Source organism: Polyodon spathula, chromosome 35, assembly GCF_017654505.1.
Source record: "Polyodon spathula isolate WHYD16114869_AA chromosome 35, ASM1765450v1, whole genome shotgun sequence".
Classification (NCBI taxonomy): domain Eukaryota; kingdom Metazoa; phylum Chordata; class Actinopteri; order Acipenseriformes; family Polyodontidae; genus Polyodon; species Polyodon spathula.
Window position 1 is genome coordinate 4,374,425 of NC_054568.1, and position 25,268 is coordinate 4,399,692.

At 42.8% G+C, this 25,268-nt stretch overlaps 1 protein-coding gene across 1 annotated transcript; it reads left to right on the forward strand.

The window, feature by feature from the left end:
• The first annotated feature begins 12 nt into the window (after positions 1-12).
• LOC121303760 (WD repeat-containing protein 62-like) lies at positions 13-24,701 on the forward strand. Its single transcript, XM_041234536.1, has 32 exons — positions 13-18; positions 1,120-1,211; positions 2,719-2,781; positions 4,964-5,021; positions 5,304-5,474; positions 5,593-5,730; positions 6,158-6,340; positions 7,446-7,606; positions 7,844-8,033; positions 9,195-9,353; positions 9,622-9,779; positions 10,091-10,182; positions 11,061-11,186; positions 11,401-11,471; positions 12,009-12,130; positions 12,386-12,461; positions 12,926-13,037; positions 13,136-13,199; positions 13,312-13,428; positions 13,923-14,044; positions 14,161-14,222; positions 14,939-15,187; positions 16,844-17,013; positions 17,850-17,998; positions 18,543-18,701; positions 19,162-19,273; positions 19,361-19,463; positions 19,663-19,726; positions 20,059-20,133; positions 20,776-21,465; positions 21,954-22,048; positions 23,842-24,701. Exons 1-32 carry the CDS (start codon positions 13-15, stop codon positions 24,094-24,096), a joined length of 4,464 nt encoding a protein of 1,487 aa, XP_041090470.1. The 3' UTR covers positions 24,097-24,701.
• The last annotated feature ends 567 nt before the right edge of the window (positions 24,702-25,268 follow it).

A 25,268-nucleotide genomic window follows, 5' to 3' on the forward strand; every position in this document is an offset into this window, starting at 1 on the left:
CCTGAGGTTTTCATGCAGGTAGGTATATGAAGGATGTAAATGACACATCTTGAAGCTCTCTAATGCTTTTGCACTTTGTTCCTATACACTAACACTTTGGTGTTGTGATTCCACAGAAGCAAATTACATGTTGATTTGAAGAATTGTTTTTAATCTGGTCCCCATAGCTTAAACTCCAAGCTGTGCACGTCACAATCTACAGCGTGCATAAGTAAGCCTAAATACATAATACTACCCTCCTGATTTAAATTCTGAACATGCCAGTAGTGGCAGCGTCTTGTGCTGTGCAAATATTGAACCCTTTTTCTGCTTTGGTGACCCATTTCGTGCAGGCTATGTGTTTTGGGCTTGGCTATGCAGATCTCCTGAATTCAGCAAAAAATGGATGTTTTCATGTGAAGCCTAATGTTAAAGTACAGACTCTTGGCTGCTCCTAAGCTGCCCCCTCTCTGTGAACAGTTGTCCCAGACTGCAGAGTTGAAGAGGAGAGGGTGCCGATGACAGTAAACAGAAGAGCGGTCCTATTTGACTGGAAAACCAAAGGCAAACTGCTTGATTAGAAAACATGGAATGAAAGTAACGTCTACCCCTTCTGATGTGCATACATTTCCCAGTCTAACTACAGCAATGCCAAGGAGTAGCGTGATGTAGTTTCCCTCTTTGTTACAGTGCCCCCATAATGGCTGAATTTCACCATGCTGCTATGTTACTAAAAATCAATTGCGTGACTTTTCCAATCCTAGAGCTTCCTCAAAGAGCTCTTGTCCCCAAAACTGATGGATATCTAAAAGTCAAAACTCAATTCACATGCATAAAATCATTACAATATGTCAACTATGAGCTGTTGCTTGCAGAAGTAGTATGGGTAGATGCACATTAACTTGTGCTATTAGTGAAACTTAAGTGTTTGTTTTTCTTTAGGGTAGATAGCGTTTCGACTAAAATAATTTATTACCTGTTCTTGTTGAGCCAAAGAAACAAAGTTTCGTTTACCCAGCACCTAGTAGCAACCAGGGTTGAATACGAGATCCTTCTGTTTTACAGCCCAGGCCTGTTGAGCATCCAGATTTGATGGTGCATTTACTGAAATTTGTTTCCCCCCTCTCCCTGTCGTTCCAGGTTACATTGGAGAAGGTCCTTGGTGTAACTGCATTAAGTGGCAGTGGGCTAGCATGTGACTCCAGTACAGGGCTGGTAGCATATCCTGCAGGGTAAGCATTCTACTCCTCTTCCAGATTCTAGTGCTTTTCTGTTTTGCTTTTAACAGCAGAGACGGCTCGTAATCTCATTGTACGGGAGGGGGGGGGTTCAACTAAACTTGGACATCCACAGGACGGTTCGGTTTCGCGGGATATTTTGACAGTAGTCACCTTTCTGCATAAGCTATTCATCTCTAAAAACGAACAACTGGGACTTTATTTGAGGACAGATTAAAGGTGCAAAAGTCATGCCTTGATTTAGGTCGCCTTACAACAAAGACCCAGCATTCTCCATTGAGAACAAGCACTTTTGTTTAGCTGCTGTTGAAATACTGAAGGAGGGATATCTGAACTGAGTCCAGACTGCTGAGACAGTTGCTTGGGTAAGGAAGTCGTCGGGAACTGGGATGAAGTATAAGCCCAGACCTGGACAAAAATAGGAGCAGCTGCTGCCCTGGGCATACCCAAGCATTGCTCCCAGGGGGGTGGGTGAGAGTTCAGGGCACTTTCCCAGCTCAGAGTGTGGGGTTTTATTAACAGTATCGCTGTCTGGGTTTTGAGGTAAGAGAGTCGGGGGTAGGGGTCACAACCTCTTCTAACCATAATTTCTTTTTTTTGAATACCAGTGGGATCTTTGTAATTCCAGCTTTTTTTATCCAACAGTTATATATATACACACACACACACACTATCCGCACGCTTGCATATATTTTTATGAATTGTTGTATTTAACCCTGTGATATCCAATCACTGGGTCAGTAGTTGCAGCCTTGCTTTCAGGTTTCTCCAGCTCTTGCCTTCTGGCAGTCAGACCCCTGGCTCTTCTCAGTGTGTGCTTGGCAGAGTTTTATTTTCTCCACGTGTCCTGCAAAGGGAGGCATTTTCCACTAACTGAAAGCAGGTGGTGAAAGCCTGGGATGGTGGTTTTTCATTCAAGCAGACCAGAGGTTCTTGGTTAACTTACACAGATTGGCCCAGTGAGACCTAAATTTAAAACTAGAGCACAGCTGTTTAAGATTCTTCCTTTTCAGAGCTTATTGATTATAATGTATAAACACTAATCTTTTGTGTTTTATTAATGTCTTAACCAAATGGACACATTCTTAAACTTGAGTATTTTGCAATATGTACACTTTAAGTTCAAATTGGTTTACCCCACAGTAAATGCTGCCCTAGAGTATACGTTGCCTGTGTTCCTTGCATAGGAGCCGTGTGTGCGTGTTCGTTCTTTTAGAGATAAACTTCATTAAATCTATTTTAAGGAAGTGTAAACCCTAGCTATGTGTAAGTTGAACCAATGTAATGAAACTGAATCAGATGGCAAAGTCCCAGACCTTCCTACAAGCAAAATCACTGAGATCAGGCTCAAACTGAAACCATTTCCCATGCTGAACGTTAAACACTTTTCAGGGATTTATTTATTAATTTATTTTGCATTTCTGCTGTTCGGTCACTTTCTTTTGCACTAGGTATCGCATGGCGTATGCAATAAATCAATAAATACTTGTATTTCTTACAGGTGTGTGGTGGTTCTTTTAAATCCAAAGAAGAATAAACAAAGCCATATACTCAATGCATCCAGGTAAGGACCGAAAAATAACCCAGACCAAAAACACTTTGTGAAAGCGCCCTTATTTTTAGAAATTTAATTTAGTGGTGTTAGCTTAGCCCCCCCTTTGGAAGTCGGTCTAGATCACATTGTCTTCAGTTGTCCCAAGACTGAATGACTGCCAAGTGAATGTTCAGGTCAGGATTGGGGGTATGCAAGCACAGTGATGGTGTGACATGAGCTATAAGGACAGGTAAAAAATAATTCAATCTCTTCAGCTTAGAAAAAAGGTGAAGGGGAGACTTAAGGTCTTCAAAATCATAAGTGGTCTAGATAGTTAACCCAAGATGAATTGAGCGGTAGAAGCTGAGTAAAAGTAAGTTTATACCGGAAGGTAGGATGCATTTTTTTAGTTATAAATGCATGCAATAGCCTACTAGGTGAAGCAGGAGGATCTAAAACGCAGGGAACATAAATGGGGCCAAATGACCTTTTCTCGTTCCCAGACTTCTCTTTTGCTTAATGCCGGTGCATTGCCCCTCATCTTTTGTTGAGCACTAAATCAGCTAGCATCGACATTTTAAATGGCAATAAAAAAATAATTGTTATTGAGTTCCAATACTAAAGACTTGTTTGCCTGCCTTTTTAAATATCTTCACTTAAAGCTGGGTGTTATCAGTGTTGTGTGTCTTTCTCCAAGGACTAAGTGGCCATTCAAATGCCAAGATCATAGTGTCCCTTTTATAAAATGATTCACAGGAAAAATGGGAGGGTTTTGCATGTCTCTCAATTCTATTCATGTAAACCTATTTCGCTCCACACTTGACGTATCTTGTCCTCGTGATTTTTTGCTGTTGTACTAATTAAAGTAATTTACAAGTCTTGCTGCATATTTCAAATGCCATCTGCAGACAAAGAACCGCTGTCAAAAAAACAGTGAAGACAGGTGGCTGGGTGTTTTTAATGCACTTCTCTGAGGGTTTCTAGGGTGATAAGTACAGGGATATGTGTAGAAGTTGGAACCAATTCTGATCTATCGCACCTGACTTTCAGACGAAACACACAATTATATAATATCTTCACTAACGCATCGGTGAAAAAGATTTTAGACCTCCACCAAGCCCAGGGTGTGAACACAATTGAGTTGAGAGATATTTTCAACAAGTAATGCACGCCAAGAAGTGAGGAATGTTTGAAAAGTTGAGGGTTGTTCCGGAATGCTCCTTGTTTTTTGTTGGCATGGCGATGGTTTCATCTGGTAACGATCCCTGTCTGGTCTGAGCACGTTCTTGCTTTGGGTGACAGTGAAATCCCTGTCAGTCATGGTGTTTTGGAGTCTGGGTACGGCGCTTCTATTGTTACAGGTTTGTCTTGGGACCTCTGCTCACTGCCTTTTTAATTAACCAGGGAGTAAACCTGTTCATGAATGACTCATTTGATGTATTTTCATCACTGTGGCTAAACTCTCACGTTTCCTTGATCTGACAGCTAAGTGGCATTTTTGTAATCGAATGGGAGTGCTGGAGGCGCTCTGTCGTTCCCAATTAGCTGACAACCAGACTGAATGTGCAGTGATAAATGTGAACTTAATCAGCTAGGAAGCTAATTTTAATTCACTAGCTTCACAAAGGACTGAGGTTTGGAGAGTGCTTTAAACAGAGTTTGATTGTGAATGGATAACCTACACGTGTTCAGGGACGGAAGTTAGACTCCTATTGCATAGTAGTTTCACCCACTCCTGGTTTTTATAATCTCTTGAATCGACGCATTGCATAGCTGACAGCTCAGGTGTCTCGCTGAGCTCCTAGTACAAGCGGGAATGGATCAAACCGCTGTGCAATGGTGTCATTACTAGGATCCAGACATTGTGCTGGTAATGTCACATAAGCCACTAGTAAAAATAGTAAGGTTGGTTAATTACTTCTGCAGTTTGTGGTAACACATCGGCATAAACATGTAGCACCCCAATAAATCATTTGACAAAAGTAGGTCTTTCTTAATGTCTGTCAAGTCTTAAGCTTTTTAATATGACTACAGAGTTTATTATCGACTGTTTTTGTAGCTGTCGGTGAAATACTTTTTTAGAAAATGACCATCTTCATCTGTAAAAATCAAATTTAAGAATACCAATTACAGCTCCTATATTTGGTCTAAAGTTTTGCTACCATCTCTCTCTCTCCTCTCTCTTATCGTATGCGCTTTGTTTATTTTCCAGAAAAACATTTACTGCTTTGGCGTTTTCACAAGATGGAAAATACTTGGTCACTGGTGAGGTAAGTTTGCTGGAAAATAGAAAAAGAGAACTTAACCACTGACTTTATTCCACAAAACAACTTTGTAAAAACTTGGCAGTGTGCTAGAAATGTGAAAGCTGTTTGTATAAAAGTCCAATTATAATGTTTGAACAAAGTACTGTTTAGTTTGTGTGTGTGTGATTATATATTATAGACAGAAAAAATTAAAAAATACAGCTTGAAACTGAAGTTATGAAGGGCTGCAAACTGTGTTGGTTATATATTTTATGGGGGGTCCTAACCTGTTCCTGTCCCGTGCAGAGTGGTCACATGCCGGCTGTACGCGTTTGGGACGTGGCTGAAAAGACCCAAGTGTCTGAGGTCCATTGCCACAAGTATGGCGTGTCCTGCGTGGCTTTCTCTGCCAATTCCAGCTACATCGTGTCTGTGGGCTACCAGCACGACATGACCGTCAACGTGTGGGAGTGGAAGGTAACTGGGAACGGAGAAATTGATCAATTTTATGTAGGTTATTTGTGTGTATCTGTTTGGTTTGTTGGCATGAGTGCGTGTGTGTGTTTTAATACTTGTGTTCCTCTCTGTGATCCAGAAAGGCACGGTAATTGCTTCAAACAAAGTCTCCAGTAAAGTGACGGCAGTGTGCTTCTCGGAGGACAGCAGCTACTTTGTGACGGTGGGGAACAGACACGCCAAGTTCTGGTATTTGGACGCATCTAAAGAGCGCAGGGTACGAAGAAATACTCTCGCCAGCAAATATCTGAACACTTTCAACTCCCTGTTCTTGAACTTTGAATCCTCATCTCGCAGACACTCGCCTTGCTTGCCACCAAGTGCCTGACTAGTCAGTTTATAAATGCGCACTTCAATTAATTGAAACAGTAGCAAGGCTATATACCTCACTTAAGACACACAAACACTCCCTCTTAAACACATGGAACACAAAGCCACTTTTTCAGGAACAGTGGCTTAAAACCTGGTTCCAGCAGACCTAGTCTTGAGGCAACGTTGATGTTTCAAACAAGTTTCCCCTGGTGTGCCATGCAGTGGCCTGAAACCAAGTTCGAAGCCACAAAGTTTGCTGGCTATTTCGCTTCGCTGTCGTGGAGATCATTGTAGACGACTGTATTCACAGGCGTGTTTGTCTTGTTCCCCAGATAAACAGCACTGTGCCGCTGATTGGCCGCTCGGGGATCCTCGGGGAGCAGAGGAACAAGCTGTTCTGCGGGGTGGCGTGTGGCAAGGGCAGAATGGCCAGCAGCACTTTCTGCATCACCAGCTCTGGGCTGCTATGCCAGTTCAATGAGAAGAGGCTGCTGGACACCTGGATTGACCTGAAGGTGAAGGTCGCTGGCTCCCTTGTTTTTTTTTCTTTTATGGGTGACTCTTGCAGTTCGTTTCCTTATCGGTTTTATACTTTTAGGATTTAACCTGTTTTTAAACTTAACATCTTTGTAATCGGAAAAGCCGTTGAGAGAAGTTCTCCATTTCAGGAGTCAAGTGAATTCCTGTTTTTCAGTTCCAGTTCCCTTTTAGTGAATGCCAACACCTCTTTGATCAATTGCAATTGGCCTTATTCTGTTAATAAGCTTCTCACAGCGGTGACAAGTGACTTCAACTGAAGTCATTGTTAGTCAATTAAATTGGCTTCAAATGAAAGGGGGTGGGAGGAGAGGGGGTGACAGTTTGCCTAAACTGTTAACAGTCCTGCGCGAGGCTGGAGATGAAAGCTTTTAATGTTAGTGACTTAAAACATCTGGAGTACACATTGGCCTGTGTGCCAAGCTTCTTAATCCAAGTGGTTATTAACCGGATTTATTTCTGAAAGGAAAAATGCAGCCATTGAAATGTAAAACCTACTGAAACAACTTCAGGCTACTTTATGTGCAAGCCCTTGCATTAAATGTCTAGCTGCCTTGTTCAAGTTTGGTAACTTTTTTTGTTTTATTCATTTCTGAAAGGACAGTTTATGAATTAACTATTTTAAGTTTGGGACCTGTATGCTACTAATTCTACTTTTTTCAGTTTTTTTTTGTTTTTATTTATTTTTTTTTATTTTTTTTATATGTTTGGAATCGCCAGTTATTTCTTATTTTTCTCCCCAATTTGGTAAGCCCACTTAATTGTCTTTCAACCCGGCTCACCGCTGATCCCCCCCCCGTGCTGACTCGGGAGGCACGAAGACGAACGCACGCCTCCTCCAAAACCGTGTGCCGCGTCAGCTGTCAGCTTTTCAGTCTGCAGGCTTGCCATGCAGCCACCTGAGAGCTACAGCACTGGAGTTCCACACAGCTCTGTGCAACTTGCAGGCAGGCCCGCTGGTGCGCGGTGAGCCGAGGACACCCTGGCCGACCTAAGAAACAGCTTGCTGATTCCACCTGCTAGGGCTTCTGTTTTGCTAACCTTGCCTGATTTTTTTTTTTTTTTTTTTTTTTTTTTGTTTAGGCTCCAGTCTCTAACTGCATCGTCGCGAGTGAAGACTTTGTGTTCTGCGGCTGTGCGGATGGCACGGTCAGAGTGTTCAGCCCCCAGGACCTGCGTTACATCACCAGCCTTCCCAAGCCCCACCACCTGGGAGTGGACGTTGCCAAGGGAACAGAGCCAAGGTAGATGCCCAGCACCTCTCTGCTATCCCGCCGCCAATAATATTCTAGTGTTTTTTTCAGCCTTTATTAGACCAACGTAGATGTCATGTGATGTGCCCATGCTTTTAGAACTTCTCAAATGTTCCAGGTTTTGTAAATGTTTGTAAGCTGTACACTTAATTTGTGAAATTCTCATACGCTGCTACATATCAATCTGGAACAGATGCATTTTCTTATTCGGTGCGTTCTCCGTTTCAGTCACCTGTTTGACCAGAATCCAGATGCAGGGTACCCGGACGCTGTGGCCCTGGCCTTTGATCCGTCCACGCGCTGGCTGTCCTGCGTGTACAGCGACCACAGCCTCTACGTGTGGGACGTGACGGACTTGAGGAAGGTGGGAAAGGTGAACTCCGCCCTCTACCACAGCGGCTGCGTCTGGAGCGTCGAGGTACGTGAAAATCAGAAACCCGCCCCGAGGAGGAGTGTCTTCAAGGCCTTTATTGGCGCACGGCTAGAGGGATGGCAATAAGACTCCTGTTGCGTAGCAATTTCCTGGTTCGGTTTTTAATAAGACAAACCTGAGTTTGTTAGCTATACACACTGTGGCTATTCAAACGCATAGTAAAACCTGGAATGGCTGAAACTGCTGTGCAATAGGAGTGTTAATTTGATAGACTGTAGAAAAGGTATCATTTGAGATTTGATTGCCACTCTGTGGAGTATTGTACTTGAAACTTGGCTAGGCAGTGTTGCAAGATATTCCTTCAAGATTGCGTTGGGATGAGGTCAAGGCAAGTGTGTGGAAAGTTACTGATAAGGACACATTCTTTATTTGGGTAGGATATATGGCGCTTGTCTCTCCCTAATCTTCTGTAGCAATACTGGTATATCTTATTAGCAGGGTGTGTGTGTCAAATGCATGCTTTGCGAGTGTTTATCTTGGTAAAGTAGAAGTGACACAAGAGAAGGTACGAGAGGATACCAAGCTCTACTGGAGAACGGTTTTATACAAGAGTGAATTATTGAATGATGTAACCACAGGGCAGATACAAAGGCTTATTTTAAAGCTTTTGTTGAAGAATGAAGTAAAGACTGTTATACAGGGGGTATTTCAAAGCCTAGCTGAAACTTCAATTGTTTATCCTAGAAGTGAAGTTTCAAGCACAATTTTGCCGACTGCGGACAATTTCCAGTTCCATCTGTAAATTTTCAATTTCTTCAATGGAACTGATATTCTAGAGAAATTGAATTATTATGATTTGCTCAACTGCTTTCATTTGAAGCCAGTTTTAATTAACTAGCAAACAGTAACTTCAGTTTTAAGTAACTTTGTTGCCACTGAGAAGCTAATTAACAGAATACTGCGAATTGCAATTCAGTGATGTGTTGGAATTGGGAACAGATTTATTTAAAAAGGAAATGGAGCTGCATTTGACCACAGCCCTGGCTTTAAGACCTATATTGTCAATTTTTTCCAGAAATTACTTTCTTATAAGCCAGCTGTAAGCCAGAAAAGATTTTGCACTCCTAACCTAAACACAAACTTGCAAGTTGTTCAGCTAGTGCTCTGTTCAAGATTCCTCGGGCTATAAAGATTCTGTCCTCTCAGACGTACCCGGAGCTGGAGGAGCGTTCCCGGTCCTGCCTTCCTGCCGGCTCCTTCCTCACCTGCTCGTCGGACAGCACCATCAGACTCTGGAACACGGACGGCAGCTCAGCCGCTACTGGGATCGGCGTCGCCGGCTTCCGCAAGAACTTCTACAGCCATGTAAGCACCAATTGTGTGCTGCTTTATTGAACTGGGGGAGATTGCAATATAATTTATCTTTTTTGGTCAACGTTAAATAAAAGATCTTCCCATATCGAATTAATTGTCTAAAATCGTAAAATTCTAGGTATATCTGGGGGTGAAAACTACAAAGCGCTACGTAACTCTGTTAACCTAACACCATCCAGCAGGTTTCATTCAGTTCAAAGTAACTGATGGGAAAACGTTTAGCTGTGTTCAGTGTAACGCATTTGTTTGCTGTATGCAGGACCTGCTCAAGGTGGTGTACGTGGGGAATAACATCCAGCATCTCCAGGACACTGCGGAGAAGGCAGATGGCGCTGACCTCAAGGCTGGGATCAGGGTGCTGGCAGTCAGCCCCGATGGGCAACACCTGGCGTCGGGAGACCGCAACGGGAACCTCCGGTAACCTGATGGTGCTGCTTACCGAGCAGGCCAGAGAGCTGTGTTCAGATAAATATTTGAACAAATAAAACATAATGAGGGAGGAAGGTTATGTTCTGCTGTAAGGAAGTGTTTTACAGTACATGTAAAAATGTTAGCGAAAATAAGACTGGTAAACCATTATAAAATAAGGAACATTTTTATCAATTTGTTGGTGAAGTGTGAATCTCTTCTATCCGTTGTTCAGGAGCGCTCTCCTTTTGCGAGCCGGGTAATGTGTTTCTCAGAGCCCCTGCTGTTTCTTGATGTGTCTGTTGCTCCGTTTTATTCAGGATCTATGACCTGCAGTTCTTGGATGAGCTGATGAATGTTGAAGCGCACGATTCAGAAGTTCTCTGTCTGGAGTACTCCAAACCCGAGACTGGTAAGCACGGGGAGGGGAACACAAGATTAAAATAAAGCGTGATAGTATGGAGGGCTTCTGGTGAGAAGTAACATGTGCCTCTTTCTACAAATCATGGCTCCAGTTTTGAGGCAAAGGAGAGTGAAATGTTAATGCTCACTTTTTGCTTCCAAATACGGTCTTGTGCCTTTTCAGCTTGCTCTTTTTAAAGAGTAAGTAGCAGGGTATCTGAAATAAACTCTTGCACATCCCTGCGTGTTGCTACAACCGTTTAAATAACGTACCTGTCATTTTATTTTCGTTGTTCACATCCTGACAACTTTTTACACTTGGAACTTTAAAGTCTGTTTCAAAGCTCTTTTCAAAATGCCCGCTCTAGTGCACTGATCAGTGTCAGGATTATTGTCCACGTTGTCAAACGGGTAACACGACAAAGCCAGAGCACAGAGCCGCTCTTCCTGCAGTGGCTTGGAGGACGAATCTCAAACCCCGGTGCACTAAAGCGGACGTTTTGAAAAGAGCTTTGTGTAAAAAAGTTCTCAGACTGTTAATGAGAAGAGAAATTCTATGTGTTTAAACAGATGTAGCAATACGTGGGGACGTAGAACGTCGCTACTTGCTCTATGGCACAGGTGTGGGACCAGCTGAGAATTTGGATACTGAGCTTTAAATCAGCCTAATGGAAATAGTGTAGTAGTTTTACATCAGCCAGTCTTTCTGCACAAGGTAAAGAGCGTCTCCCGCATTTCTGCACCCAAGCTCTATTTAAATTGATTGAAGACTAGTATTCGGGGATAGCAGTTTTTCAACGAGTGACATTTTGATTGTATTTTATTACTCTGACTGTCTTCATTCCTGTACGGCATGCGCTTTTGTTGTAATGTGTTTTGTGTGTTCAGGAATGAACCTGCTGGCCACAGCTAGCCGGGATCGCCTCATTCACGTGCTCAACGTGGACAAGCATTACAGCCTGGAGCAGACCCTGGATGACCACTCTGCCTCCATCACTGCAGTCAAGTTCGCAGGTGGGTCCTCGCCTTGCAGAACCAAGGCCTTCTGCAGTGGGGAACGTGCCGTTTTATGTTGCCATGTGCTTCCACAAGTAAGGTTATGACTTGACAATCCAGGAGTGCAGTATGTTTGACTTTGGTTTATACAATGTTACCAAGTGGGCTGCGTGACCCCGAGTTACGACCTCCTGCTGCCCCTAATGAAAACACAGCAACCCCTCTTTTCCAGGTGACGGCAGCCAAGTACGCATGATCAGCTGCGGTGCAGATAAGAGTATATATTTCCGGACAGCAGGAAAGGTAGTAATGAAGGCAGTTTGGAGACGTGTTAATGCTGTGGATGTACTGTACAGCTGTGGCCAAAAGTTTTGCATCGCCCTGTAGAATGAACTAATGTTGCTTCATAGTCGAACGAAACCTACCGCTTTTGTAGTTTTCCATATGCTAAATGAAAAATGTGATGTTATATAAATCTAAATACTGTACTACTATTATGGTTTCCAGTAGGTTTTTGCAATATTTTGTAGTTTTCTTTTGAGTTTAAATTTTTTTTTTTTTTTTTTTTTTTTTGTCTTAATCATAACATTCTAGGTGATGCTTTACTTCTACTGATTTTAAAGCAAATGTAGTGCTTGTATTCTTTGTAACAATGTGTGGTTTAAGTACCAATGCAAAGTCTATTAAACCTGTAGCGGACTGTTTTCAGATCTATCGTCATGTAGAAAATGATCTAGCTGCAGAAACCTAAGTCTGCTGGCTTAATATGAATACTTTCTGATATTGACAGTGTATCGACTTCGATCCAGCCTTTTTCCAATTCTGTTTCTCGTTCTTCAGTCGGCAGGCGGCATTAACTTCTCAAGAACTCGCCATGTTGTTGGGAAAACCACTCTGTACGACATGGATGTGGACGCAACGAGGAAATACGCAGCGATCGGATGTCAGGATAGGAATATCCGGTATGATGTCATTCTGGTTTCAAACTGCTGGAACAGCGTTATAGTGACACCTCTACCATTTAACGCGTTTATAAAATGAGCCGTTAATTTACACAGACCTACCTGTGGGGTGTAGGTCTGTGCACATTCTTTTGTGCACACACTTTGGCGTAGCTGTTAAGCAGATGCAGTTTTTGCAAGGTGTCAGTTGCTGTTTCTGAACTGTTTGCTTGTGCATGTCTGGTTTTAATATCTTCCCTGCTGTGCGCTCTCTAGGATCTACAGCGTTGACAGCGGGAAGGAGAAGAAATGTTTTAAAGGCTCGCAGAGTGAGGACGGGACTCTCCTAAAGGTAAGGAGCCGAAACTGATCTGAGGACAGAAGTATGATTTAAATTTATATTTTTCCATGTAGAGGCTTGTATGGTCAAGTATTGAAGGCTGTATTTCGTTAGTTTTTGATATAAACTATGAACAATGCATGTGAGGCATTGATGGTGCTGGCACCGGTGGTGTCTAGCTATTCTGTATTCAATACACTACTATACTTTACCACTGAAATATTGCAAAGATGTTTTAAGAGGATGTGTGTGTCACGATGCGAGGTGGTATAGTAAGGATGGAGTTTTCACAAAAGGTGTTTTTACAATAATGGTTCTGTTTTATTATACATAGAACTGTCCCCTCTACCAACACGGGTCAAACGGTGGTCCTGGTGTATCGGCGTAAGGGGCCGTACTCGTGTAGCTGCGAGTAGTTTTAAATTCATTCTCTCTGGTTCAGTGTAAAAGACTTCTTTCTTTACTTAATCCCTCAGGTACAGATGGACCGGTCTGGCATGTTTCTGGCAACCAGTTCTTCAGACAAGAATATCTCCATCTTTGACTTCTATACAGGAGAGTGTGTGGCCACAGTGTTTGGGCATTCAGGTACGTTGTACCTCCTTCGATAATCCAGGGATAACTTTGTGGTAAATATTTGCATTACTTGGTAGTTTGACCCTTTTTTTTTTTTAATTTTTATTCAGAGATTGTAACAGCGATGAGGTTTAGCAACGACTGCAGACACTTGATCACGGTTTCTGGTGACAGGTAAGGGTGCGTTTTTTGAATTTGCAATGCCCAGTCATTTTTTTTATATAACGTGGCATGTTTTCAATGGTGTCCTGCCTGGTTTATAGACCTGTGTGTCTCTCTACCACAGCTGTGTGTTTATCTGGAGGCTGGACTCCCAAATGACCAACTGTATGAGGAAACGGCTTGCTGAGATCAAGCAGGTCTGTGGCCAGCAGAGGGCAGTGAAACACCATGTTCAGATCAGGTAGGAGAAAACACATGTACAGCTATGACTGAAGTTTTGCATTGGCTGGGATTTGAGATTGACACAATTTTTTAAAAATAAACTATGAAAAGAATTTAGATCATGCAATAAGTGATTTCTACAGGGAGCCATAACAGTATAGTATTTCATGTTGGATTTTAATGGGTTTTTTGTCAGTTTTTGGTTAACTATATGGGGGGAAAACTACCAAGCGTGTGTAATTACGTATGATAACGTAACATTATTCAGCCGGTTGCATTCGACTTTATGAAGCAAAATGTTTATTCTATAGGGTGATGCAAAACCTTTGACCACAGCTATACAGCATTATATGCGACTCTGGAGAAAGTAATTTTGCGTGTCTATTTCTCTTGGGGAATACTTAACTTGCTAGGCAACCTGGCTTTTAACATTGCAATGGTAACAGCTAATGGCTGTCGCCAGTTGTTGTAAAAGCATTGCTCTGATTTGTGGTGCGTGGTTCATTCCTGCAGGAGGGAAACTTATATCACAGTGCCCCGTGGGGGGACCACTGAGGAGGGGCAGGTGGGCAGAGAGGAGGACCTGGAGGATGAAGGCTCCTTGCAGACCCCTGCCAAGGACTCTTCGGATCAGGGTAAGTTCAGGTAGCGGGGTGGCGCCTCGGGACAAACTAATTATATATATTCGGGGTTGAGTTCCTCTGTTGGGAGATTTTTATGTGCTTTTTTTTTTTCCTTTTTCCCCTGATAGATTTGATGGACCCCACCTTCCTTCAGACCAATGGGAGACTTCCATTGTGGGCAAAGAGAATGGTAGGGGGTGAATCTGTAACTAGTAGAAATCCCAGTGCCTAATATCGCTACAAAAAGACTCCATTACAAACTTCAGCGCAGCAGAATTGTTTAGTTGTTTTATTAACAATTCTATTTTGTTCAATTTAGTTACAATTTTGTGCTGCAGTAATTCAAATTATAATTCCAATTACACTAAAAAACTAAGAATTCCACAATAACATGTTGACTGAATTCTAAATAGCCAGTACAAATCCTGACACACAAACCTTTTTTTTTTTGGGGGGGGGGGGGGGGGGGGGGGAGGTGGGGGGGGGGGTGGGGTGGGGGTGGGGGGTTGGGGGGGGGGGTGGGGGGGGGGGGGGGGGGGGGGGGGGGGGGGGGGAGCTTCCGGGGGGGGGGGGGGGGGGGGGGGGAGGGGGGGGGGGGGGGGGGGGGGGGGGGGGGGGGGGGGGGGGGGGGGGGGGGGGGGGGGGGGGGGGTGGAAAGAATACAATAACGATTGCTGCCAAATGTGAATTTAACTATAATCGATCGGTTTTTATAAGAATATAAAATAACGATTGCATGCAAAATGTGTAATTTGAACTGTAATCGATCAGTTATTATATGGTATAATTACAGCTGTGCCGGTGTGCCAAGCTCCAGTTAGTAACACTGTCAATGCAAATATGAACTGCACAATTCTGTTTAATTGAGCCCAGGTTTGAAACACTAAACCAGCCTGTATCCTGCAGGTGGAGAACCCTGAGGATGATGGACAGGATCGTCTCCATAGTAACCAGTACCAGCCACGGGGGCGCTGGGCGGAGCGTGCCGATCGGGAGCAGATCAAAACCCTGCTGGACACCCGCTGCAGGCAGATGTGCCTGACCCCCAGCCCCCAGAGAGAGGCAGAGGGGACAAGGGCCCGGGAGCTTCCGGAGGAGCCCAGCTTTGAACCCCAGAGCTTGGACAGTCTGCTGGGACAGGAGGACGACGAGGAGGTCAGTGGGACACTTCTCACCTTGATTTTTTTAAACAACAAAATAAGATGTGTATAGGTAAGTCTCGACTATAAATAAATCTGTTTTTTTTTTTTTTTTTTAATGGACCTCAATTCAGATCAAAAGAATGCAGATCAAAAACATTTATTTAGAATTGAAAATGTACAAGTAACGGTACTTTGCATATTGAAAGGCTTCTGGTCAAGTTTTTCATTGTCGCTGTGCTAACGCACTGTGTCAAATGGCAGACTTATGTAACATTACGTACACTTCAGCCATCAACACTGGGCTAATAGAAAATCCACATTACCTGAAAGTGCTGAAGGCACATGTTACAGCAAAGCTACGTCTTGATTGGTCCCCAGCACTGCTATCTCATTTGAAAGCAGAGTATTAGCATGAAGTAAAGAAGTTACTCCATGTAATAATTTACAGTACCTCCTTGTTAATAAATCACAAAGCATGTGTAATCATTAGCTGATGAAGGCTTGTTTTTCTGTTTGTGGTTGAAATCCTGGTTACAGTGCAGGCATCCCTCCACTGTGTCTGCCTCGGAGCGGAATCCCCCTAGGGAAGGAGTGGTACAGAGACTGTGGCTCGGAGCCTCTCGTCACAGGCTAATTGTGGTGGCTGAGCCAGTGAGGGGCTGATGGAAGGGGATTGCCCACGGGGAGAGGGAGGGGGATTGTTTTAAGCTGTCGTACAGTATTGAGTTTCATCTGGAATCCAGTCCACTGCCTGCGTTGGTAGTAGTAGTTGGTTAGTAGGGAGAATGAGCCGATTGTCACTTAAGGCAAGTACAGAAATGTGGTTAAGTGTGTATTTGATGGCAAGTGAGATGCAAATGTACATTTGTACTGTCAAAGAATTGATATATTGAAGGGGTATTGAAAATAATTGTTAGATTTCAATAGGGAACTGCTGTAGACTGCCTGATTTTATTTATTGATGTGTTCGAATACATTTAACCCATATTTTGCGCTTGGTTATAAGAGATATATATAGACTCTTAATCACTAAACCGAAGTGGTTTAGATTAGGCTGTACTGATTGGAATCTGTACTTCAATTAAACCCCTTTTGTCTGGTGTTTCAGTTTTAAAGCTGTTGATACCTGGTTATCTGAGGCTGTTATTTTTTTGTGTGGTGGGGCGAGAGGAACTGCTGTTCAAGAGTTTAAACTTGTCACCTAGTTCCAGGTTCAGTCCTAGATCATTAACCAGGGTTACAGAATGATTTTGTGTTTGAATTGTGGCATGACCAGACCTGGGGTCAGTTAGAAGTACAGTTACAGTGGAATTATTTGTTGAAATTATAATTGTAATATTTTGTTCAATTACTATTTTGCTGCAGTAGGTACAGTTACAGTAAGAGGTAACACACACAACAATGTGCATTAACATGTTTACTGTGTTCCTGATAACCTGTCAATCACAGGTACAAGTACAGAAACACTAACTTTTTTTTTTCCCCCCGAACAAATGGAGTCATCTGAATGGTTGAAATGACAAATGCGTAATTGAACTGTAACTGCTAAATGATATAGTACAATTACACAGGTGTACCAAGGTTCAGTCACATCTGTATTTTCCATTACATATTTCAAAATTCCAGTTGTAATTAAACACAGCTCTGGTACTAATGGTGTGTGTGGTAGGAGGAGGAGGAGGAGGAGTTTGTCCAGGTCGGCCAGCCTTTCGCTCGGCCCAGCTTCCTGCAGCTCCCCGACGTGGAAGAGATGTTCGGGCGGGACCTAGACTCCCCTGAGACCAGTGATGACATCCTGTACCCCGCTAACAGCACTGTGGCTTCCCTGGCAGGAGACGGGTGAGGAAATTGACTCCCGCTTGCGTTTGCCAGTATAAACGTGGTAGCTTTACAGTATCATTTCAGAGTATTGTCAGGACAAACATGGGTTTTTTCATGTTTGATTATAATGTGAAAGTCAGTTATCAGGGCTGCAAATAAGAATCCTTGTAATTGGGTTATTATGAGACTTGCGTTCTACATATTGTGTACAGGCTTGGGCAAAATACTGGGTAAATGTAACAAACTACTTTAGATAAACTGTATTTAACTGCAAGTGTATTTGAAAAATACCTTTTTAATAAAACAAAGTAAGATTCAGAGGTCAACCAGACACATGTATTTTGTCAATTAACTGAATAACGCATGCAGTTTTGAACAACTGTTCTGAGACATGACACATTAAATTCATAGGCTTAGGTGTTTTCTGCACCTTAACTTTATACTTTTAAAAGTTAGCACTTTTAACAGTGTAATATGTAACTAACACTGCATTATTTAATGCATTGGTACGTGAATGGAGTTGGTTTCATTTTTAAAATCTGCATCTGATTTGGTTTTTTTATTTATGGTCCTTAAATCCTTGCATTGTGTTGGTTTTTTCCATGGCCTGTATGAACTCCTATAGGAGGATCATTTTGTAAAACTTATCCAAAGAAGTAATGGATTGATTTACTTCCCTTGCTATGACGTGGCACACACACTCTCCTTTTTGAGAAATCCTGGAAAGCTCATAAGTTATCTACTTGATCTTTTTTTTTTTTTTTTTTAAATGATTTTTAATAAAAGATTACAAGGCCTGTTTTAAAATGATACCGGGTTGCGATTTGACTGGCGTTCCTCCCTTCCTCTCCCAGTGACTTTGACGTGAAGGAGTTGTGTCAGGGCCCATCCCGCAAGGCTCGGAGGTGGGGTAGAGGGGGCAGCCAGGAGAACAGCCCCGACAGTGCCTACTGCGTGGGGTCATCTGGGAGCCAGGCCTCCAGCCAGGAGCAGCACAGAGACGGTCAGTCCCTCCACACACTCCCTTTGCATAGCAGTCTTGCCCATTCCAGGCTTTACTCTGAGCTGGATTAGCCACCGTGTAAAAGTAACCAACTCGGGTGTTTCTTGTTTTAACTTAGTGTAAGCAGGAGTGGATCAAATTGCAATTCAACGGGGGTCTTGTTTCCATCCCTGCTGTGCCTTTTTAATGATGGCTTGTTTTGTTCAACGAAACTAAGAATAAATTAGTCATTTAGCAGATGCTTTTATAAAATGACTTGGAGACTAGGAGGTGAACTATGCATCATTGCTGCTGCTGCGGAGTAACTTGCAATAGGACCTCGGTTTTACGTCTTGTGTTCAAGCTAATATTAATGAGGTTCCTGCGCTGCTAGTTTAAGTAATCTCGGGACTGCCTTCCCTAGTGTAATAGAGTTGATTCAGGGCTAACCAGGGTTGGTGAATTAGCAACAGGACACCTTTACCAGCTGGTTTCAAACGCCTGCTTGCTGATGGAAGTATTGAAGCCTTCCAAATGGGACAGTCATTGGTGCTTTGTGTTGCAGACGTGGACTCCCTGAGCCAGCTGAGCTCTGCAGGCAGCTCTGGGGTGGAGGAGGAGGAAGAGGAGCCCTGCCTGTCCCGGGATAATCCCGTCAAGATCGCCCCAGACCAAGAGATGCTGTGGCACCACTTTGACACCCTGGCAGACGACCTCGCCAACGGTAAGCACTGGCCTGCTAGAAAAACAATTCGGAACTGCTAAAAACGCATTCTGAACGTGGCTTGCTCGAGTCCTGTACAAAGTCTTATTGGGACTCATTGTGTTATTTTCAAACGGTGTTCTGCATATGATGGCTTGCCAATAAATATGAAACTGAAAATGAATGCAAGCAAACCTCCATACGTACTCTGAATAATATCTATCTACCACTATGGCCAAAAGTTTTGCGTTGCCCTGTAGAATGAACTTGTTTTGCTTCAGAAAGACATTTTCTTCAATCTAACATCAAATGCTGCTGTTGCAACTGTCTACCGCAAGCCATATCATTTTGTATTGTCTTGATTTGTATGTTAATGTGTAGTTTTTTTTTTTTTGTTGTTGTTTTATGTCCCAATCTGGAAATTGTAGGTGATGCGAAACTTTTAGCCAGAGCTGTGTACGGATCTCCTTTCTTTCCACAGAAAAGTTTGATACCAACTTAAAGGACCTCAAGCCGAGTTCGGACGGCCTCTTCCTGAATCCCAGGCTGAGCATTTCCGCAAGATTCCTCTCTCGCTGCCAGAATAAGCTACGGTAAGGTTTTCGTTTAACTCTTCCGAGACGCTTCCCGGACGTTCTAGATTCTGTCTCGCCCCTATGTTCCGATCCTGTTCCCTGCAGGCTGGGCACTGCCTTCCCTCCCAGGATTCTACTCTCCACTGTCAAGGTTCCGGAAGAGGAGCAGAGCGGCAAACCCCACAGCGGCCCCAAGGAGCAGGTGGAGGTAATGACATGGCTCCGTTTTAATGGGATACAGATCTCCTCCTTTACTTTTCGTATACATTGGAAGTCATTTTATAAATGCTGCCACGCCTCCCTGTGAAAGGAATAACTACAATACAGCATTTCAGTTCATTAAGTTTTTATATGTATATCTCTTGTGTGTGCTAATCCTTTCGTGTGTTGGTTTTTCTCTCTCTCAGGCAATTTTAAAGACTTCTGATGAGTCTTCCACTGAATCAGCAGCTAAGGAGTTAAAGCCCAGAGGTAGGGCCAGCACTGTACCCCTCCAACTAACATCTTCAACTCCTGAAAACGTTTGACAATAAAAAAAATCTCTCTGCGCTTGCATATAAAAAATACTTGCGCATCAGGGGCACTGTAGCTACGTTTCTTCGGAGCAGTGTTTTAGGCAGATCAGGGTATTCATAAACAGCATGTAACTGAATGACCGTATTCAAACCATAGCAACGTATAGACTACAGCAAATTTCTTTCTGACAGCACAGACGTTCTTTGGTGTGACCTGAAGGGTTATGTAATTTTTTTTTTTTTTTTTTTTTTTTTTGGAAAAGATCTAATGTTGAATTTTGCCCCCAGTCAGGAGGCGTAGTTCCTCGTTCAACTGCAAACAGCAGAAGCCGAAGCGAATGACGATCGCTTTTGCCCAGAGAGGTAGTCTTTTGCGTGTGTGTGAATGGGGGGTTGGCACACATTGCAAATCTTACTTATTTTATTTTTTTAGTTGTGACCTAAGATATTTGTGCAAATTTGTTTTTTCCCCGTCACGTCATTTGCAAGCTGTTCTTCGTTGCTTGTAATATAGTAAATAGTGATTTTGTCATGATTGCACTTTCCAAGGGCATGTGGAACGTTTGTGGTGGTTTTATTATTTTTTTGGTGATTATCTGGAAGACGCTTTTCTGATTCTGTGCTTGCTCACATTTTTGGTGTACACATTTATGATTTGTATACTTGGAACGCTGCTGGCGGCCCCAATTCTATTAAGTTTAACCCTTTTTAATGCCTATTTTTGTATTGTAATCTACTACCAAATGCACAATGTAAGACATTGTTGGCAACATGTGATGGATATGAAAATGTTGGCTTGTAAACACTTTGCTAACTAATATTGTATCATATTTGCTACAGCAATGATTAGTGTTAGAGTATTTCCTCTTTTTTTAAATTTGTTTATTTTAAAGGGGTCTAAGCTACACCATGTTTGCTTTATAAGGAAAAGTAGTAACAACCTTAAATGAAGCTTGTAGCATTTCAAAAACTGCCCTAACTCGCGACCCATCTCTTGCTTCAAAGATGACCCGCAGTTGGGAGCCCTTCTCTCTGCCCAGGACAACACCCCCGTCGCCAGAAGACGCTCCCTGCCTCTCCAGATAAAGGAGGTGTCTGTGGTCAAGCCAGGCAGGCAGAGCTACATGGGAACAACTGCCAGCTCCCGGGCCAAGACCGCCACAATGTCCCGCAGTGTCTCCATGGGTGAGATTCTGAACGCCAAGAGTGCCGAGGAGCAGCCCAGCAGTGAGTTGTACCCCAGCGGCCGGGCTGCTTCCACAGCGGACCTCTCGACCAACCAGCCGTTGAGCAGAGGGCAGGCCTGCAAGGAGAATCTGGACCCGGGGACAGCGCCAGGAAGCCACAAGGCTCGGGCAGGCCTCCGTCTGGACCTCTGCTCCTCTTCCGATCGTATCCTGATGCCCCCTCCCCTTGTCCCCAAGCCCTCCCTCTCCCTCGCGACTCCCACCGAGATGAGATCCCTGGGGAAGGAAGGGAAGAGCTACATCAGTGATATTCTGGAGAGCATCGGTTTGGCTCCCACCAGTCCCGTTAAGAACCAGATCCCCTATGATTGTAATCCAGATCCCCAGCAAGCTGTCCTGAGCAGGGAGGAAACCCCTGTCTCAGTCACCCAAGTCTCTGGTTCCAGTGCTGAGCTTCATCTGCCACGTACACCGTGCCAGGAAGAGAGGACAACGGCAGCAGACCCAGGTTTGTGCCAGTTTACAATTCCATTGTCGTAATGTTAATCTTATTTGATACTTTTCCATAAAGAGATTGAGGACAGTGTTGCATGTAATGAACATCTAAACCTTGGTGGAAATAAGACTCCCATTGCATAGCAGTTTAATCCATTCATAGTTTTGGTATGGTTTAATAAGACAACGGAGATTGTTACATAAACACTGGGGCTAGTCCAGCTAACGGTAAACTCTAATGGGTAAAGCTTGTGCAATAGGAGTCTTATTTCCGTCGCTGGTTTTCTTGTAGGTTAATTGGAAAGTGGTCTTCATTCATTGACTCTTATGAATTCTTTCTGTACAGCTTTATTGCGAAAGGGAATTTGAAGTTGATGTTTTTTTTAAAGTGGTTAAAAACTAAATGCGACCTATACTGGCAATCTGTTTAAAAAGGCTTACCTTCATTCAGGACCCTTCTAACCTTGTCGTCCTCTCTCCTCTGTGTGCGTGGGTCTTTAGATTCTGCTGATGTGCCAGTGACTATCCAGAACTGTAAGCAGGTTGTGAATGAGCTGCAGAACACCTTGAAGAGGGCGCTGTGTCTCTACAGCAAGGTGAGAGTCTAACTCCTGAGCGAGGCTAGCAAGTGCATTCTTCAGCTGGGTGAAAACAAAGCCACAGTGGCTTTCAGGCCACTGCATGGCACGCCAGGGCAGGTGATACAGCGATGACCAAATGTTCTGCATCGCCCTACGTAATTAACTAATTTTGCTTCAAGTCAAATGAAACCTGCTGCAATAATGTTATATTAACATATTGACTTCCGTAAATGTAAGTATGAAGTCTAACATGAAATACTGGACTACTGTTATGGCTTCTGGTGGACATTTTGCTATACAGGTATAATGTTTCTTTTTAATTGCGTGAGAAGTAAAAGATCTGACTGTTCATATTTAGTCTCAATCCTAAAGTTCTAGGTGATATAAAACTTTTAGCTGTAGGTCTCATGGAAGCAGGTTTGTACCAGCATCTAAATGGTATGGAACAAAAATCAGTAATTCATTGCTTCATATTGCAATCTATTTCATCATCCAGGTCCCCTATTTGGAGCCACACCTCCACTTTCTATTCCTAGCACGTGTGTGCGATGCTACTGCACATGCGTTTTGCTGCATGCTTCAGTAATTGAGGAATAGTGAACGACGGGGTGTGCTGTCATGAGATCTCGCACGTCTTGGGTGCGTTGTGAGGCACGAGACAAAGTGGACTCCTTCATCCACCCAAGGAGTGGTGATATCTCATGATGACACCCATACCTTGAGCGTGTTATTGCTTTTAAATGGGTCTGTGAGTGAGGTGGTGTTGGTAAACAAAGACTTTTAAGCTGTCTTTGTAAAACCCTCCACTGAGAGTAGATCCACAGTAACTCAAATTTTTACCTAACAGTAAAACATTCTAAACCCGTTTTTGTGGGGAGGGGGCCTAATTTGTTTCTTTTTTTTAGGCTGTCTTGGGTTTTTGTTTTTATATTAATGTCGGTGTTCTTTTCAGATTGCCATTCGCGGAAAGCCTTTCACAGTCCATTTTGTCTGGTGCTTGACGGTCTTCCTCTGTGTTAATTTCTAGGTTGTCTGAATCCTGCTTCATTTACCGCAGTGTGGTGTTAAGTTGACAGTGTTCGGTGTTTTCAGCTGTGGAACTATTGCTGCCATACTGACTGGCCTCGAGCGGGTTTGTTTACCCAGGCGTACAGTTGCAGTTGGCGTATTGATTTTGTTTGCTGTAGTGTGGCTTCTTCAGAGAAAGAAGTTCTGCTCTGTTTTGTCACCAGATATCTAATGGCTAGGGAGAAGGTCTCTGCCAATCAGAATCTAGTCTTTCTACCCTTTTTTTAATGCTAGTTTTCACGTGTGTTCACTAGTATTTTGAAGGCTTTTGTGAAACCATTATTTTTTATTTAATTTAGTGTCTCATTTTGTCAGCGGTCCACATTCCCCTAAGCAGACCCGTATAATTGTTGGTTCAGTTTCTCATTTGTCATTTTATCTTTCTGTTTATTTGCAACTGCCTTTGAACAATCAGTTGAATAGTTTGTTTCTGTATGTGTGTCCTGATTTTATTGCTTGATTTAATTTAGAATAGAGTAAGCTGTAATTGTCTGTAGTTGGGTTTTAGTGTAATTGGAATTATAATTGAGGCTTGTTTACTGCTGCAGAGTTGCAGTTTAACAAAGTAACATTGTAATTACAATTTCTGCAAACGCCCCTCCTGCTGTAATTGTAGTGCTACTTTGAATTTATAAGTGAGCCCCGGTCTGTTCCCAAGGCAGCTTGGTTTCCATTGTAGCCCTACCTTTTGTTTTGTTTTTTGTTTTTTTTTATTGATTTTATTTGTTTTGGGTTTTAAGGTGGTGTCTTGCAACGAGAGCCCCGAACGGCAAGTCCACATGAAAGCTATCCTGACCGACGCCTTCTCCTCAGTGCGGAGAGATATTGACTCTGTGGAGAGTGGCAAGTCGCACAGCAGCGCCCCTCACGGGCCGGAAGAGGCAACTCCATCCCCCGCACGGCAACTCAAAGACGAGAGGACCATGGCTTTGCTGGAGCGCTACTCTGAAATGCTGCTTCAAATCACAGAGAAGAAACTGGACTGCAATTGTTAACGTGTGCGGTGCAGAAAGAGAGCTTTCAGAGCCTGAATGGGCCTGTTACAATATAGACTGCTTTCTCCCAATTTTATTTACCTGTTATACTTTACATCGTTTTTAATGCTTTCCCTCAAACCCCTAGTGCAATTTCCATGAACCTTTTAAAGTTATGTTTAACAAATTATGTTAAGACGATCCTGTTTTTCTGTTTTGTTTTCTTAACTACCTGCCTATAAGCTTTCTGCTCTTTTTTTTTTTTTTTAATTGAGCGTCTGTCTCGTGTTCTCTGGGGGGTAATTCAGAAAACAAACCAACGCCCCAATGTTTGTTCTTTTTTTATATATAAAGTTATTGGTTTTCATTGTACTTTTCATTCCTATGTATCTCGCACATCAACAACGTTCTGAACACATTTCAAGTTTTAAAGTGCAATTGTTTTTTTTTTTTTGTGGCTGTGGGAGAGGTGGTGTGTTCACTGTTATACAGACCCTTTTCATAATCCCATATATTGGGTGTACATAGTGTTTCTTTATGTATATATTTATTTTGTGCATAACTATTAGAGTGAAGGCTTTGTCTGTCCCTTGTCAGTGTTATCTGTTTTTTAGTCATGTTTTTTAAGCTAAATAAACATTTTTGTAAAGAAGTTTGTGTATGCAAATGTTTTATTTGAAATTCCCACCCCTTCTAATTTACCAAGTTATGATCTTGGCAGCTAATGAACAAGAATGTGTTAAAGGATTTGAAATATTGTACATTGTAGTGTATTTGTTTAGTGTGCAGGTTATTGAAATAAATCCAACTCTAGGCTCTATATAAATTAAATACCAGAAACTAGGACATCGTTTAAGAACTGTTTCAATTAAAGATTACAAAGTGCTGGTTTTTGCAGGTCTACAGTCGGCTGGATTAAGTTTTTGCACTAAAAGGGGTAGACTTCCAGGAACACTAGTTTAAAATATCATCCGTACAGATTTTAATTCGGAAGCACATTGCGGACCAGTTCTGAATTATCTATCGAAAACAAGAGGAACAGATCAGTTGAGGGCATTGCGCTCCTGTGAAATTGGAATTGTATCCATTACGCACTGAAGTGTATAATTACAAAGTATTCTGACTTCGCTCATTCTCCGACCTCCAGAAGATTTCAGAAAGATCTTCGGATCATCAGTGGGACCAAGGCTGAA

Bases quoted from the DNA above. Each gene is read 5' to 3' on its own strand.
- LOC121303760 (XM_041234536.1), top strand. The intron at 5,731-6,157 runs GTACGAAGAAAT...CTTGTTCCCCAG, and splicing joins ACGCATCTAAAGAGCGCAGG to ATAAACAGCACTGTGCCGCT. The intron at 13,200-13,311 runs GTAAGGGTGCGT...TCTCTACCACAG, and splicing joins ATCACGGTTTCTGGTGACAG to CTGTGTGTTTATCTGGAGGC.